We start from the raw sequence: 17,992 nt of genomic DNA, 5'->3' as shown, positions 1-17,992 counted from the left end.
AGGGTACAATTATGATGACTGATAATGGAGATGCAGACAACAGACGATGAGGACAGGGAGGAACAGGGGTTTAAATGCACCAAGGAGACAGTCAGAGGGAACTCGGGACAACTGGAGACATTTAATGCGACCTCCGCTAGTTTCCTCTTTCTGGCGCAAAGTGGGAGATAAACAAACAAGAGAGACGGGACTTGCGGCAGAAACGCCGATCAGCTGATCATTGATCAGTTTCGTGATTGAAGTAGTAGCATGATAGGGTGGGAGGAGAATGAGAGAAGAAGAGGCAGCTGACAGCGTAAAGACGCAGAATAACTCCAGCTTTTTGTCTTTTTTTTTTTTTTTATTGTAGCTGAAGTACGGGACAAATCGCGTTTATTTTCAGCTTAATACGAAACGCATAATAGTAACTCTGAACAGGGGCAATTCTAGGATCAGAGCTTTGGGGGTGCTGAGCACCCAGAGAGCTGCCCAGCCAGGCAAGGTAAACTTTACTCGTCATAATGAGACTTCTTCCCCGTCTCTGTCAGTCCCTGCATCCTTAAACAGCAGAAGCGCTGTTGTTAGAATTTATTTAATATTACTTTCTAGGATCAGCTGATGTTTGCTGGAGCCACAGCTGTAAAGCTGCTGGTCATGATATCGGTTTGGTTTTCTGGTGAGAGGGAAACATGAAGATGAAACCAGGAGATGTTCTTACTGAATCATCAGAGCTGAACAGGTGATGGAGAAACAGGTTTACCCTTTAGGTGACATGAATGAGTTGAAGGAAAGTTATGAACTGTTTCTGAGAGACAAACAACACCAAATTTCTAGCTTTTAACAAATAATTATCCGAATCTTACAACCAAAGTTTTCATCTGATGTCAAATGTATAGAAATCCATTATTGTACATAGTAATTTTTTTCAGGGTCCCAACATAATTCCTTCAGGAGAAAGTACTGTACATGATGCCAGTATTTTCCCACATTTTCTAGATACTGTACCAGTACTTTGTGTAAAATGCCATCAAAAAGTCAATTAAGTTTTATTCTTTCTCACCTGTTTTTCTGTCTCCTTTCACTTTTTAAAGGTTCCCATGTTAGAAAAAATATTTTGCCCTGCCATGCTGTTTATTGATGTGGTAAATAGTTTATGAAAATGTCACTAAATCTGTCATTTATTATTTTTAATATTCAGTAATGATCATGTCTCACCTCTAGTCTTCTCTGTCTTAATTTCAGGTTTCCACCATGTGTTGTAGATAGTTCAGGAGGTTAACTCAACCAAGCAGTCTTTGGGTTTCAGCTAAGTACTGTTTAGAATACCAGAATAGGGAGGATGGTGTAGGTTTAAGTTTATTAGTTTGATACATATATCCCAACAAGACAGTGTACATCACTGTGACAACAGCGTTTGTTTTCATTCAAAGGCTTTATGGTTTTTCCTATCCGGTTGTTCAGTGATGACGTGACGAATCCTACTTCCGGGCCTAAAGTAGTCTGCGTTTAATATGGCTTTTGTGTTATTAACATGTTTAATGTTATGTATTTTCTTCTATTTGATCTCAAAAAGCTCCTAAAACAGTCAGTGATCACTGTTGACCTCCCTCGGCTTTTATTACCGCTAATCATTTATTTAAGCTCAGTTTTTAAAACCTTAGGATGTAACTACAGCCCAGCCCATGCAGCAGTATATGAATGACTAACCTCGTATTGTGGATGGATTATCTCAGTTGTTCTCCTGGCTGAAGTTTGGACCTTTTACAATGCGATTACATTTGTTCCTGACCACACAGAACACTCACGTTAACTTTTATTGAGTGGAAAAAAAGTTAGCTTGTTTATATTATGCTAACATAGCTGTGTCGCTAGCGGTCACGTAGCACATCATTATGTACCAGCTAGCCCAACTTCAGTAACCCTACAAACGTCACTGCTTTTTAGTTTTCTGTCTTCATTTATGCTGGAAGTGATAACAGAGCTGTACGTTTTAATTTGTTTCCAAAACCCTGCAGTCAGGACATATTATATTGTATTTAGATAGAAGCTAGCAAGCTAACTCCCTGCTAACTTCTAACTCCGTTAAATGTCATAAATTCCGTTTTCATGGATGCCTGGATGTTAAACTCAGTTGTTACACCTGGTAGAGCGGAACGCTGATCATTTTATTAAAGATGAAAGACTTTAGACAGTTTTTCAACTCTCAGTAATGCCATAGTGATTGTTTGATATATGGACCTGCAGCGGAGTTTAGGTCCAGACACGGCTAGTGACGTCAGACTGAACAACCGGATAATACCTGGTGGGCCGGTCTCTAGTCAAAATGCCCGGGCTGATTTTTTTGTCCACGTCCAGCCCTGCCTGTCAGCAAAAACAAACCAAAAAAAAAACCCCACCCTTTCGTATTGGTGGAAAAATGTACCATGTCGACCAATCAGAAATGATATGGCAACATGCCATTTAGTTGTTTAGGAAGAGGGAAGTTTTAGGAGTGACAGCGGTGTTTTGAGATGTGAGAGATTTGCGACATTTAGCGCAAATCTTGTGTAGTTAGTGTGTAGTGTAGTCAATAGTTTTGTTGTGTGCGTCAGAACAATGAGGTGACTAAATGTTATAGGTGTTACAGCAGTGATACATCTCCTGTTGTCAGGCCTGCAGGTATCAGGCTGTTGTTCTCCTTTATCTCATAGTGGACAGAAATTATTTTTTGGAGTGGCACAAATAATTTGTGTGGCATCAAATTGACTATGTGCAAGTTAGCATATGCTACTTCCGGTGCGGAAACTCCTGTGGGGAGCTTTGTTTCCGGTGTCCTATTCGCGCCCTGTTTACGGTCCAAAACAAGTTAAGCAAATGAATGCATCAAGCGGCGATTTACATTTCTATAGATGTCTCGGGCATTTACCCAATATATCTGTAAATGATGTTCATCGACTTGTCAATATTTTTTCCCCGCGCCTCAGGGCAAAAGAGAAAATGGATTCAAATGTTATATTTCTCAGCTGTCCCTCGTTTATCGCGGGTGTTATATTCTAGAAATAACCAGCGATAGGTGAAATCAAAAAACTTTGTTTGAATTACTCAGTTACTTTTTTTGATGAAGTAACTATATAATTAATTGCCCAGCATTGCTCATTATATACTGTATTTTGCAGACAGAGAGTTACAGGACTCTCTCCCAGACCACAGACTCATAATACAAGTCAGAGCTTTATTAAAAAATTAAAAAAAAAGAAAGTTGTGTTTTCAAAATTGGAGTTCAAGTTATTTTTACTTCCAATAGTGTTAACATACTACACAGGTCATGAACAAGACTTTTTTTTTTTAAATTTTCATAAGCAGTTAATTAAAAGTAGTCTAACATAAATGTAAATGCTGTAATTTTAATAAACCATGTAACTTGGATGGATTCGATGCTGGCGTGACCACAGTGCACACGTCTAATTTTGCTCACAGTGGTCCAAGGGACCGCTCAGGGAGTTTGTGTGTTCCCTCAGACACATGAAAAATTAGAGGGAACATTGGTCTGCTCTTGCCCTTTCCTCCAAAACCACAGGGAGTGATTAACACAACATTGCAATGCTGAAATACAGTGCTGCTATTTATTTAGTTGCATGAGATTAAACGCAGGTTTGTTTTGGACATGCCATAGACGAGGAAAAAATACATTTCGGTAACAACTAAAATCAAGAATCTGCTGGTGCTTCAACTTTACTAAGAATAGTAAATCTGCAAGCATTTATGCTGTAAAATTCTATGTGTATTGCTATAGTTTAAAGCTGGACCTGTGTGCCAACAATACTTTGGGATAAAGTTTAGCAAATAGTCAATTCAAAGTATTTATTATGTATATTTACACCTGCCCTTCTTCTACAGTGAAATGCTGGTATCATCTTTTAAAAAAAAGAAAAAAAGCTTCATACTGAGAAAGTGTTTATGACCAATTCAGCTTAAAAAGGTTAAAATGTCTTATGGCGTGCTTTTTTCGGTACCCTCTTCACATTCATTGCCTTCTGATGCTCTCTCCTCCTGAATGTTAGCAATAGTGAATCCTCCATGGGATGGTTGCTTGTCTTTGTCTTCTTCGGTCATTCCCTCTGCCCAGCTTTCCCAGTTTGGCTGGTTCTGTGGTTTTGGACTTTGCAGTCAGTCAGAGCCATTAGCTGGTGTGCCTGGCTGGCACTGCAGTTAGGTAGTGGTACCTTGTAGGTGGTGTGGAACCAACGCAGGTCCACTCTGAATGAGCCCTTCTCCAGCGTCATGCATGGTTCAAAGCGAGCACCCCACTCAATCTCTGTTTCAATATAGGATGTTTTGGCTTGGCGCATCATCCCTGTGTTTAAAATAATGACATGGAAGTGCCTGTTAGTTTTGAAGTGAAGTGAAATCACCGTCTTAAACTGAAGTACGCATCATTTGCCACAAGATGTCTCTGGTGTGTTTGAATCCATTCGAAATTACCAAAATAAGAAAGTAGGAACTTGTCATTAAAAGTATCAACTGGCCAAATTTAGATGAGTGATACTGATTTATTTATTTATTTTTTTGCAATAATTTTTTTTAAATTCTTGAGCTTTATTTTGACATTGACATTAACAATTTCCAACAGCAAAAGTATTGGGGGGAAAAGGAAGGTTTTGATTTTACTAGAAATATCTATGTACAAATTATTTAGTTTGTTTGTTGTTCCTAAAGAGTTTCACCATAAGAAATTATATTTTCTTTTAAACTGAGATTGGAAACACTTTAGCCGGAAGAACAGTTTCTATTTGAACTTGATGCTATCTTGTAAAGATAGCATCACTGAAAGGTTTGAATACCTACTGTACAGTCATGTGAAAAAGAAAGCACACTTTCTTTCAAGTCTAAGGTTTGACACATTATAATAAGAAAAATGGTCTATTCCTTCCAGAATAAAGGAAAATATGATGATTTATTGCAGTGTGTCATTATTTATGTGACAAAAAATGAGCCAAAATGCAGAAGTAGTGGGTGAAAAATATAGTACCGCTGTCTGACAGCTAAAGCTTTACCCATATTAGGTAATGCAAGAAGATCAGGGTGTTAAGCCCAGCAGCCAAATCTGAAACAGAATAAAAAAAAAAAACCCACAGTATTGCAGTGGCCCTTCACTATGCAACTTATTTTGTCTGGACCTTAACATGTTTGAAATGTTGTGCTTGAGCTCTGCAAGAGCTGTGTTTAAACACGTACCTGCAGTCCTAGCTTCAATTTTTCACACACTGCTTCTAGATTTTGCTTCAGTTTTTGTTAAATAAACAATGACACAGCATGATACCATGTGATATGTGTCTGTTGTTATTCGTCTTAATTGATTGATTTTTATTATGGACTAGCATATAAAAAGAGCGGGCACTTTATTTTTCACAGTTGCTGAAGAATGTATGAAACAAACCACAAGGTCATAATTTGCTGCAAGAAAATTATCTAGAATCTTTAGGAACCACGTCAAAAAAAAAGCAGTATCAGAAATTTGGGTTTTTGGTGTGTTATTTTGCACTTTTTTCCACAACGGAAAGTCTAAAATTAAGAAGAAAAAAAAGGGTTTCAAAAAAACCAATAGAATTAAAACTTTTTTTGTTTTTTGTTTTTTAAAAAGCCTAAAAAACATCTGTGGTGACAATACCAGATATTGTCACCACTCTAATAGTTTCAGAATGATGCAGTTGAGCTTGAGCACTACATGGGAAAGGAAACTCAGATGTAGATATGTGATTTTGTTTTTCTATAAAAAACCTTCTGCAAGGTTTGTTTTCCTGCTTTCCATACCAAAAAGATGCCAAATAAGCTGTTAAATATTTACATTCTGACTGCATTGTGGAAAGACAGTTTTCCCATCATTTACCCAGGAAACTGAATGACTTGTTGGCCTTCTCATAAATATAAATATTCCAAGATTTAGAACTTGGCAGACAGACTTGCTCTTGATAAACAATCATAGTTTTAGGGAATTGCACAGTTTACTCATCAGATGGTTCATCAAAGTCTGTTATCTTTTGTAACACTCAACCTCGGTGTGCTTTTACAGCTCAGAAGGCTGGAAATTAAATAAGGGAAAGCTTGTTGTTGCTGTTTCAGTGGAAATTGCTTTTTAAAAACCTTTTAACCTATAAATAAATCTTCTTAATACTTACTAACTCTTAACTATTTATACACAGCAAACCATGACCCAAATGAAGAGTTCTTTAAACATTATAACATTTATCTATTTGACCTGATTATCCACATTCAATAACAACTGTGCAGCCAGCACCAAGGACATTTTTGTGGAGAAACGGTAAAGAAAGAATAAGAAACATCTGCAAGTGTTTAACTTCCAGAGGAGGAGGAAACGAACACTATCGCAAATAACCCTCACATGGGCCCCTGAAGTTTCTGCAGCAACATTCTAAGCTGTGTCTGCAAAATCGTAGGGGTATCCAAGGTTTCTGTGTGTCAAAGAGTGCACACAGTATGTGAATACACAGCAAAAGAGCAGGGTAAAACTGAACTGTAATGACTGCATGAGAACCATGGGGTTGGGTGTAGTCAACAGCTGTAAATAATGAGCATAAACCTTAGTTATAGCCAAGTTCAAGTATTACAGAATTTTACCAAGCCCTCTTCCAGAAAAAGTGGTGGGTGAGATTTTTTCAGGTGTGGTTTTTTTGGCAATCATTAAATGTCTGGTCCACAAAAAAAAATCCTTCTTCTGTAGCCCTACAGTGAGGGAAAAAATCAATGACTGAGAGAATACTGCATCCCAGTTTCCTAATTCCTGAAAACTATTATTAATGAGGCTACTAACTGGCAGTGCAGGAGTAAATGGTTAGCACTGCAGCCTCAGATTGAGAGGGTTGCTCTGGATGGAGTTTTAATCATTTCTCTGTACTTGCATAGCTTTTATGTGGAAATCCCATGCTTCCTCTCACTGAACATGCTTTCTCTCACCTCCTATGACATTCTTGCAAAAAAAACCCCATCTTATTCTCAAAAACAAAGTCAAAGTAAAGTTTTTTGCAGTTGTTTTATATTAAAATGAGACTTTTGGAGGTACGAGTAGTTTCTTTTTGAATGTCAATTACTCACCTGTGGCCTCAACAATTCCTTCTAAAATAACGATGATCTCAAACTGCTGTCTTCTGAGTTGCTCTGGATCCAGCTCCCACAGCGGACTGTCGCAGTCAATATTGTGCCGAATGACTTGAGGCTCCACCAGGAAAAGTCGGTCTGAGCCAGTTTCATAACCAAGGTTAATCTCTGTCTGCTCGAGAGGCAAGAACTCTCCCTCTGCTGTTTGCCGGGACTTGATTAACTTTGCACGAACCTTTGCGTCCACCATGTGACTTTCTCTGAGGTCTCCCAGGCGGAACATCAAGCAGAGCTGGTCATCCCGGTTAGCAATGACACAAGTGCGACTAAAAAGAAGTGTCTCCGCTTGCTTCTTGGGTCGGGATATTTTAACAAACATGCAGCCTACCATGAGAGCATCTATCATGGACCCAACAATGCCCCAACAATGCATTGCGTCATGACCAGCACCACACCCTCGTGGCAGCTGGGAGACACTGTGCTGGGAGACACCATTGATACATAACCAATGGTGCGCTGTGTCTCCACTGAGAAAAGAAGAGCAGAGATAAAATCATCTACACCCAAATAGCAGGGTGCGTGGTCTATGAGGTTTTCTTCAGGGGTGGTGAGTGGCTTCTCCTTTTCTAGGTCACCTCTAAAGAAAGCATTCAAGAAGTAGAGCACAGCAAAGAAAAACCAGGTGACAATGTAGCACATCATGAAGACAAATAAGAACCATCTGTACTGGAGGTCCACAAAAGAAGTAAAGATATCAGACAGGAAACGGCCCCTTTCTGAAATATGACAAAGGTTGACTCGGCACTTTCCATCTTTGGCGACATAGCGAAGTTGTTCTCTTGTTTCTGGAGTGATGGTAGGGGTTTGGTTACTTTCACTCTCTAGAAGTTTACTCATGGCGTTTGCAAGCTTCTCCATCTCTCTAGCAGGGCTGGATATGTTGCTTTTTGCCGGTGAGAGCGACGTGCTGTGGAGCGGACTGTGGGTAATGACATGAAGGGGACTAATGCAGCCGATTTCAGGCACGCTGAGGGCATGGCGAGGGTAGCGTGAAAGACTCTTGGTCTCCCCGAGTGAGCAACGACGCAAGAGGTCTTGTTCTCTATCTATAAGACAATGAGTATAAGAGGGAAGCAAAGAAATGTTGCTTTGGTGAGGAAAGTCTGTTGTGCTTTTGTGGCGTTGTCTTGCTGTTTTAAGGTCAGAAAAAGTCCCTAGCATGATATCTGGGAGAGGAAGCATCATGTCTGTATCTGGCTGGAAGGGGAAAGAAAAGTGCATTTTTAATGTGCTTGCAAATTCATGAAGGTCATTTCAGTTCACTGGGATAGACTCCAGCTTCACTGAGGCTAAATTAGGTCATGGCTGAATGGTGGGAAAAACACAGGAGGAAAAGCAGCTACATGGTAAATCTTGGGGGAGCAAACATTTTTTTGAACTTGTTGACTTAGCTTTTAGTGACTTTTGTTGACTAAAAGCTTACATGACATTTTTTATTTCTCCTCATTAACCGCACAGAGAAGGCATTGTTTAAATATGTTAACGTTTTCTTTAAGCAAACAGTATTATTAAAGTTCTTCATGACTGGGCCAAGTGTCCTTTTTTTTGGAAATCAAAATATGAATCACCCTATTAAATCAGTACTTCGTAATACAGCCCACAAGTACAGGGATAATGTAAATATGGTCTCCTGAGAACTGAGAAAAAACTTTCAGTTTAACTAACTTTTGTGATTCCCTGCCTCACTGGGGCTAAAAGAGACCACCCAAACACATGAGACATCATTGGAAAGGCCACATCAGGACTTAGTCAAAATAAGAATACGGTTGATTGGTCAAAGACTATTTTGTTCTGGGAGTAAGTGCTCGGAAAAATGTCACATTCATAATATTATCACACAAGGGCAGACTGGAAAAGACTGTGTGTGACCAACTTGTAAGATTTTTTTTATCACAAAACTTTCAGGTTTGACTTTACAAAGACATTTGGGGGGAAAAAAGTTTGGAAAACAAAACTCACTGTCTTAAATTTATTGAATAACTCTTGCACCTAACCTCGTCCCCCGAAGGTGTGGAATGGACAACCATGACAGATTTCCGTTGACAGGGCATAGATGTTCGCCATCCCCTCGTCTCATTCTGGGTGGTTGTGGGAGGTCCCATGGCTACCCTACTAATTTATGTTAACTTGGAGCCAGGACAGCATGTCCTCTTCAGATTATAGTCTTTTCTTTCAGTAGATCACATCAAAGGAATCCAAAAGCAAAAAACACTTGCAGCAGAGAATTGTGATCGAGTGCAAAGTCTTCCCATTGATTGTAAATACTAGAACAAAAGACCAGATTTTCAACAGGGTTTGAACTTTTAAACATGCAATAATAGAGTTAACACTATTATTCTTGCTAGCACCATCGTGACTGGCAATAAAATTCCGAGGTATTTCTGGATGACTCACAGAGTAAATTAATCCAGTGCTTACTTCCAGAATGAGCTATTCTCTGAGTCACTCTGTGGCAATGTTAAAGCAATGTTTCTAAAGAAAAAAAGGAACACTGACGAGCAAAACACACTCAAACAGAAAGCATTAGCTAGATAAGCTGGACTAAGCCTAATCATGCTGTCTCAGCCTTCTGCAGAGTAGGGTAGAGTGGACTCAGCTACTGTCTAGTTCAAATAATCCTAAAAAGGCTAAAAATCTAAAAATGACTAACGCGACAGAAAGTTTGGATATGTGCCGGAGGTCACATAGGCCTATATGACCTCCTTTATATATAACTTAATATATATATATTATATATATTAAGTTACCAGGGCGGCGGGGGATTCTGTGGCTGGCTGGAGCAGCATCTAATAACCAACTCAAAAAATAAAACAAAATAAAAACAAACCAACAAACATGAAAACACGAGACCTTATGAGACAGACTTATAATTTGCACCGATGTTTTTTCGAAATTCTATACGCGAAAAGTGAGCGCGAGAGCCCTCGGTGCGCCTGCGCGCTGCTGAAGTCAAAGTAAACTTTATTGTCATCTCCGCTACATACAGTCCAGTATATAGAGAGACGAGACGACGAGGCTCCAGTTACAGCAGTGCAAGTAAACAAACAATAAATATAAGAAGAGTAAGAAAATAAATACACACTTTAGGACTCGGGGTAAAGGGATCAATAACAATTTAAAATTTATAATTTACAGTTTGATGATCTCACACACAACCTGTCGACAGGGGAGGGAGGCCGGCTGCTTCCAGATAGAGCACATTTCATTCATAATGATGTAAATCCAAGCCCATTATCTATTCATGATCTGAATCCTGGGTTGTGTGAAATCCCAGAAATGCACCCTAGAGAAAGTGAATCTGTGAACTAGGTGTAGGTCTATTAGGTTATGTTGTGGTGATCCTCGAGTTGGGGGATGGGTGTTCATACTGGAGTGCAAAATCAAAACCAATGGAAGATGGACAAGAAAAGTTCAAAGCCAGGTGCTCAGTTTAGAAAAAAGAGAAAAGAAGAGGAGGAGAAACGAGCAAAAGATGCAGGTAAGCAGATGTGTCATTGGATAATGGCAGGTATCCTGAAAGAATCAGAATACTTCATTAATCCCTAAGGAAATAATGTGGGTTACAGTTGCTCCAAAGAGAAATGGTAAAAAACAGTAACAGTAACAGACTAAACTCCAAACAATACATTATGTTACAGATTTTAATATTAATTAGTCATTGTCAATTGTTGATTTGTCCTGTTCTCATTGTATGACGAATTATGATGGCTGTTTGGTAGCCGTTTGCATACAATGCATACTCTCTTCATATGTGTGTGTGTGTTTCTCTGGTGAAATTCAGTATGGTTCCGACAACAGTTTTATGTTAATGTACAATCCTTAATATGTTTTGTGTGGGGGGGGGGGGGGGGGGGCGCCAGAGGGAGTGTTCGCCCAGGGCGCCAAACAGGCTAGGACCGCCACTGCTCACACAAGTGAGTTACATGTCACACCCGTGACAAGTCACTTACCATTGCAACACACAAAGGTAGTCATTTGGCTGTCAGCAGTTGTGAAAGTCATCTGACCTTGTATAAAAAATTCCTTAAAATGTTTTTTTTTTCTCCCCACTGACTCATCCCTGGCCAGGGTACTCCAGTCAGATTAGTACACCACCTGCTTTGTCTCACAAAGGGAGGAAGGGAGGCGCATCCGTGATATCGGTTCCAAAGCAAACACGCAGACAGGCGACCCCCTAAGAAAACAACTCCCCTACCTTTACTTTGCCTCAGTAAAGGGTAAGGGCATTTTAACTCTACACATGGCTATTCAACTACGAAGTTAGTTGGGCCAGATTTTCAAACCGAGGAATTTATCTGGGCCAGATATTTTTTTTGAAGCCAGTAAGCAGCAGATCATGATCAATTTCAAACCCACACAACTGTATTGAAAAACAAGTTTTTTTTTTATTCCTTTTCCCCTGTAAATCTGGTGACCTCTCACAAATGCACACCAAAAGGTCCATTTAAAAAAAGGGAGCTATAACTAAACTATTTTTTGCACATTTGAAATAATAATAATAATAACAAAAAACATTTTGATAATTCCTTTTCAAATTAAAATAAATATTTCGCTGACCACTCGCTTTTCCTGCCATGGATGGAGCCCCATCCGTCACAAGTATACAGACACGCTTCATATCCAGACCATTTTCCTCAAAAAGAGCTTAAATCTTCTCAAACATTATTTCGCCAGCTGTGTGTCCCTCTAAGCCGAGCAATTTCCCATCCAAAAAACGGACATGTGCGCACAACTGTGCATTATCAGTTCTGTCTGTGATCTCCTGCTATAGACATTACATCAGTTTTCTTCAGGTCATCTAACAGCATTTCAAACTCGTCTGACGCCAGAACTTCAACTCTACGAATATTTGAACTGTCCTACAGGGGTACGTTTTTAATAGCAGATGTCACACTCACTTTTCACCGCATCCACCACGGCCAGCATGCAGTATTTCATTGTTTCAGAATCTGTGAAAGGCCTTTTCTTCTTCGCCAAGAAGCAAACACGAAGGGAAGATGCTGCAGCTCTCTCTTGGGCTGTACAGGACCCTCACCATGGTAGTACAACTCCGGTTGTAAGATTATTAAACTCGGTAAAATGAATAAGTATTTGTCAGTCCAGGCAGGGTTAAACCGACAGTTTTCATTGTCAATTTTGCGCTTTTGGAGTGAGAAAGACATGCTGTTGTCGCATCATATATTACGATGATTGTTTAATATGTTTACATCACGGTGCATTGTGGGTTAAATATTGCTAGGCTACTAGGAGTGTTGCATTCACAGTCTACACTACGCTGTAGGAATTTTTAATTTTTTAAAAATTAATTAATGAATTAATTTTTTGCGTTTTCTCTGTGTTTCTGCCAGGACCACAGGCAGGGCCACTCGCAGGTTGCTTCTGGGCCGCATTTGGCCCGCGGGCCGCCATTTGAATAGGCTTGCTCTACACCGTCACTTTATAGCCCAATAACGGAGTGAGTTTAAATATTTCGCTCCGAAATAGTTTGTATGATTTGTCCCTTGCTCGCATATTAAACTGGTCTAACATTTGACCAGCTTTCATTAAAAGAACAAACAAACAAACAAAAGCATATCAGAACATTTGGGTCAGCGAGAAAGAAGAAACGATGACATGTACTACGGAACTCTAACCGCACTTATGTAGAAGAAGGGGTGGTGCTATGGGGCTGTAATAGAGACAGAATCTTTGCTCTAAAGCTCAGTTCAGTAACGATGAGTAACACTCGACACTCACTAAAATGCCACGATCTAACAACCATCTGGGATAAGGCGCAACAAACATGCATCCCGTGTGCGAAACCCCTATAAAGCCAGGTAGGTCAATATTATATTATATTATATTATATTATATTATATTATATTATATTATATTATATTATATTATATTATATTATATTATATTATATTATATTATTATTCATGTAGGTCATGAAATTACCCCCAACTGTGGGTTTGATGATGACGGAGGGCGACACGAGGCAACAACAAAACCGTGCAAGACAAACACTTTTAACAATGGCAGCAGCTTCCACTGCACACTCTGTAGCCTGTGTCAGTTTCAGACTGAGAGACCTTGCAACACAACAGCTGACACCGTTTGCGGCAAGGTGCCTGTTACGCAAAGGTAAGACAACAAGCACATCACCGTGAGAAACAGGTAAACAGCTCAGGGGATGTGATGGTCTCTCTGAACCGCAGGGGATTTTCATCAAAGTGTGTGTGTGTGTGTTTCACTATCTCTTTTACGGCTTAATAAGCAGGCACAATAAGAGCGCTTTCCTCTTAAAACTCTCGCTGTTTTATCTACAGACTTTCATTCCTCCCCACCCCTTTTCTGTTTTTCTGCAGAATCCCGACAACAGATTTCCCTGTCACAGTGAGTAGGCTTTTTGCATTTAGTGTAAATTGTAAATTTTACCAGTAATAAATAAATATATAGGGGTTGCCTGTCTGTGGCAGTAGTGGTACTAAAAATATGAAACACAACAGAAAGAAGCAACAGAAGATATCTGTGGAGAGTTGGTTAAGAAGGAGTTTCTTCCTCATCAGCAACAGCCAAAACATCCATTCTGTTTTCATTCCAGACTCTGGCATATCAAGGACCTAACTTGACACCAACCTCACCACCATCACGTTCTCACAATGTGTCATGGGCAGCCTGTAAGTTACGCGTGCACTTCACTGTACACCTGAGACACCTTTCTTGACAGTTACATTTAAATGTAACCTTGACTTTTTCCTGTGTCTGCAGGGGCAGTACCATTAGCCATTTTAATTTCCATTGTGCTCGTTGCCTTGTCTGCTTATGTGTTTGGTCTCAAACGGAAAAGAGGTATGTATACCGAAACTAGACGATCGAAGATAAACAAATGTGCACACATCAAGGTCTTGGGAACTTAAGAAAAGACATAAAAGCTGACCACTGGGTTTATAAAGAGAAGTTGCCATAAAATGTTACAGAATGTAATTTTACAACCAATATAGTAGGGTTATTTTAAAATAACTTTAAAATACCCTCTAGCTTCAAGCTGGTGAATATGATTCTGACACTCTCTCTCCTCTGCCTTATGTAAACAGCAAAGGCTTTTTGCAGGCAACCCTCATATATAAATGACGGATTCGCCCCCCTGACAGGTTCATCTAATGGCAGTGACGTAGAGGAGATACTTTGTGAGTCGAACTTAATGTTATCTCAAAATATACAACGCCTATCCAAACCACTGTCTAGTGAGGGATAAAAGTGGGCGGAAACTGCCATTTTGTGTTCCTGTTGACGAATGAAAGTCTGTTTCATTAACCTACTGACATCATTCATCGATGCTCTTTTTCCCCTTTCAAATGCAGGTGCAGACATCCTGTCTGCACCTCTACAGTCCGTGCTGGACAACTTGGATGTTTTGGAAGAGCTGGTGATTTTGCTGGATCCAGAAAGCCATGTAAGAAAGAGCACAAAACATCTGGCGTCGCACTGCGCCTTCCCCTCCACCTGGATTACTTACACCTACTCTATGAAGGACAGCAAAAGCCCCCTAAAAGCTGTGCTGGAGGGGGTGACCTGCAAGAACCCCGACTGGACTGTAGGGCACCTGGCTAAACTGCTCAAACACATGGAGCGCAATGACGCCATAGCTGCTCTTGCAAAACTTAAAACAAATAAGACTGAAGTGTAGCGACTGTTTAGCCCGACTCCCAAAAAGGCTGCTACGAGCACGGAGAGAAGCGGAGCGATAAAAGGCATGCCTTATGCGTCCAAGTTGATGACGGGGGAAGTCAAGCATTCCATAAAAAAATTAAATAGTTTCTTCCATATTTGCAGCTTCATTTGTTATTACGTTTGAATAATTAATGTATTATTACCTACCTCCTGGAAAACATTTAACCTCGACTGCTGTATCCCAGATAAACTGCTTAACACGTGCATGAAGGACAAAGCACAGAATCAGAATTTTAGCCAGGCTTTATCTTTACCCATCCAGCTAACGAGATGCCTTTTCCTCCAGTGAACTCAACCAAAATTCCACAGTTCCTGTTTTCCCCACCATCATATTTACCGCGATAGTATTCTTGTCAAAATAGAACAAATGAGTAATGTTTTTTTAAATGTTAATCTGTTTCCAATTGTTGTTGCCTTTATAATACTATTGACCTATGCAAATAAAATCATTCAATCAGTCATTTCATCAAACATCTTAACATCTTTATTAAGCAAATAACATTATAAATAAAAAAAGTGCATAGAAAAATTAAACAGGTTTAGAAATATGTATACAAATATTTACAAACTCAGGGTTTATTTGTACATGGTAACAAAGACGTAAATTTAAAGAGCACATATTTTCTCATTTTGATGTCTTTTACACTTACGTTAAAATAACCCTACTATATATATATTTATATGTATATTTATATATATGTGTATATAGAACATACAGCTTTCTTAACAGATTCTGGGCGAGATGGTCATGATAACTTCAGGTTTTGACTAGTGCCTTGCATCCTTCATGGCACGCACGCACGCACACATACATAGAAATGACAAACATTTCCAAATACACACACACACACACACACACACACACACACCTGGATATTAAAACCAAGCTATTTTTTTTTTTAAATCATCATCCTCTCTTTTTGCATCAGTATTCCCAAACATCTGTCTAAACAGCTGAGGTAGAATCCTTGCAAGGAGTTGGGAGTGACTCTGCTCTTGTTATCAGCTAGGTGATTGACACAAGTTAACCTGGGCTCCATCCCAGTGATTGGACATGCAAGGTGGGGGGAGGGGTGGGTGGGTGATAAAAGACAAAACATGACATAATTTTGGAAAACATAATTATGGGCTTGAGTAGGCAAACAGTGCTCACTTTACTCCTGTGGCTGATTCTAAGACCATCAGTAATCTACATTAAAAAAAAAATAAAAGTAAAATAAAATAAAGATTCTTTAAAAATACCTGCTTTAGAACAATCTGTCATAAAGGCTTAATCGCACACCACAACTGCCCCAAAGAGAGAAAAAAAATTCAAGTAAGTTAGTGAAACAAAAGACATGATGTGTAAACAAAGCATACATATGGGAAAGGGGAAAGGGGAAGGGGGGGTTCACTAGACCGCCACCAATTTGTACAAAGCACAACCTTTAACCATTTAAAATAGAAATCAAAACATGAATAAATATAACTACCAATTTGAACAGTGTGTGAATTCAATTAGCCTCACCAATGACACCACTGAACATCCACCTACAACAATCATTATTTTAAAGGCAGCAATACCCAGAAAAGTCACGCACCTACACTGTCTTCTCGACCATCGCGGTGCAGGAGCTCAATGTACATGCTCAGTAGCAATGCCTTACACCAGTGCCCTCCCTGATCAAGAGAAACTGCAGAAGATTTCACGAAGATGAAGATAATTTGGATGTTTGATGGGTAATTATGTGCAACTGCAGGGCAGCAAAGTCTTATTGCAATAGGTAACGATGAGCATCTGCCATGAGAGTATTAAAATATATATATTTTTAAAAAAAGAAAGAAAGAAAGAAAAAGGAAGGAAATCTTCAATTTTGGCTTGGGTAGTGTTTTGCTACATACACTTTACATGAAAAAAAAACAACCAAAGAAAGAAAGAAAAAAAAATACCAAGAGGACGTTTCTATGACACTGTTTTTCTGCTCTGAAACCAGACACTAATTTTACACTCAAGACAGGAAGAAAGTGGGTGACGAATAGCAGGTTTTGAATGTGAGATTTTAAAGATAACAACAGGAGGACTTATAAGAGTGCATAAATTTAAGATCTCAGCAGGGTAAAGAAAGAGCTAAACAGTTCCTGATTCGCAAGACATCTTAGTCCAACTAAAGACAAAGCTTTTAAAAAGCTTAGCACCATGTTTTTGTTTTGATTTTCTGTTATTCACAAAAAAGACAGAAAAAAGGAAAAAAAAAAAAAGGGAAAGCGTTAACATAAGAAGTACTGAATCGTACAAATAAAGGTCTGGGTGATGTATGGCTTGAGAACTGACTTCACAACTACAGGGATGGAGCTGTAATGTAATGTGACAGATAAGGCTTGATCTGAGGTTATCTGCTCAAATCCAGAAACTCTCCACACTTTGAAATCTCCAGTTGTCACGAGCACCCAAAACTACTTCCTGTGATTTAATTACAGCTGCAATTACATTATTCGGGGAGCCATACCTTTTAGTACACTGTGAGGCAAGAAACTCTGCAAAGTTTGTTTTTTGTGCTGGTTCTCATCCTCTTCCGCTTGACCCCTCCCCCCCCCCAAAAAAAACAAAAACCCCCAAAACACAAACAAACCCAAAAAAACAAAAAATGTCCTCACTTCTCACTAGCCATGTTTCTGGCCAGTCTCATAGTGGCTTAATCCCCCTGCTGGGCAGACTGACCGCAGCCTCCTCAAGCCCCAATCCAGTGTCACCACAATTTAAGGCTTACTAGTAAACAGGATCCTCCCCCTTTTTGTATCCAAGAGATTTCTTAGTTGAGGAAACGACGACATCTCCGGGCCCCACAGTTACAGTTGAGTTTGTTGCTGGCGTCTTCGATGGGGAACTTGTAGTCGTAGGTGAGCTCCTCCCCCCTGTAGATTTTCCTAAGAGCGAAGATGACGATGTGCTTTCGACCTTCCACGTTGATCACTCGAGAGTAGCAGTTAGGTTCACATGAGTGGTTGATAAACCTCGCCGCGTTGCCATGCATAGTCGCATCCACTACGTCGAAGTCATCGATGCGGAACATGTAACAACCGATACCCTGCAGGGAGCAGAAATGAAACCTGTTGGTGTTTTTCATGAAATCTCTCAGCATGAACCGCCAGTTGCTATGAAATACTT

General features: G+C 39.6%; 3 protein-coding genes across 4 annotated transcripts in view; 1 reads left to right on the top strand and 2 right to left on the bottom strand.

The window, feature by feature from the left end:
* Positions 1–7,060: 7,060 nt before the first annotated feature.
* LOC102310722 (G protein-activated inward rectifier potassium channel 3) lies at positions 7,061–9,880 on the bottom strand. Its single transcript, XM_042223764.1, is given in 2 exon segments — positions 7,061–7,501; positions 7,504–9,880. Coding segments are annotated over 2 exon segments (1,290 nt in total). The 5' UTR covers positions 8,353–9,880.
* A 2,872-nt stretch (positions 9,881–12,752) lies between these two features.
* igflr1 (IGF-like family receptor 1) lies at positions 12,753–16,100 on the top strand. Its single transcript, XM_042223765.1, has 7 exons — positions 12,753–12,947; positions 13,059–13,257; positions 13,482–13,509; positions 13,718–13,793; positions 13,885–13,965; positions 14,211–14,303; positions 14,478–16,100. Exons 1-7 carry the CDS (start codon positions 12,914–12,916, stop codon positions 14,801–14,803), a joined length of 837 nt encoding a protein of 278 aa, XP_042079699.1. The 5' UTR covers positions 12,753–12,913; the 3' UTR covers positions 14,804–16,100.
* The window catches only part of kmt2bb (lysine (K)-specific methyltransferase 2Bb), a 29,640-nt gene continuing 26,956 nt past the window's right edge, over positions 15,309–17,992 (bottom strand). For both annotated transcript variants that reach the window (XM_005943123.3, XM_005943124.3), the window contains exon 36: positions 15,309–17,912. In XM_005943123.3, the coding sequence (XP_005943185.1) occupies positions 17,637–17,912 (276 nt within the window). In that variant the 3' untranslated portion in view covers positions 15,309–17,636. The remainder of the gene's footprint in view (positions 17,913–17,992) is intronic.

The sequence above is a fragment of the Haplochromis burtoni genome, unplaced genomic scaffold, assembly GCF_018398535.1.
Source record: "Haplochromis burtoni strain Fernald_Lab_line unplaced genomic scaffold, NCSU_Asbu1 Contig_120, whole genome shotgun sequence".
NCBI classification, from domain to species: domain Eukaryota; kingdom Metazoa; phylum Chordata; class Actinopteri; order Cichliformes; family Cichlidae; genus Haplochromis; species Haplochromis burtoni.
The sequence above is the reverse complement of the archived record's forward strand: the minus strand, read 5'-3'. Positions and strand labels throughout refer to the sequence as shown.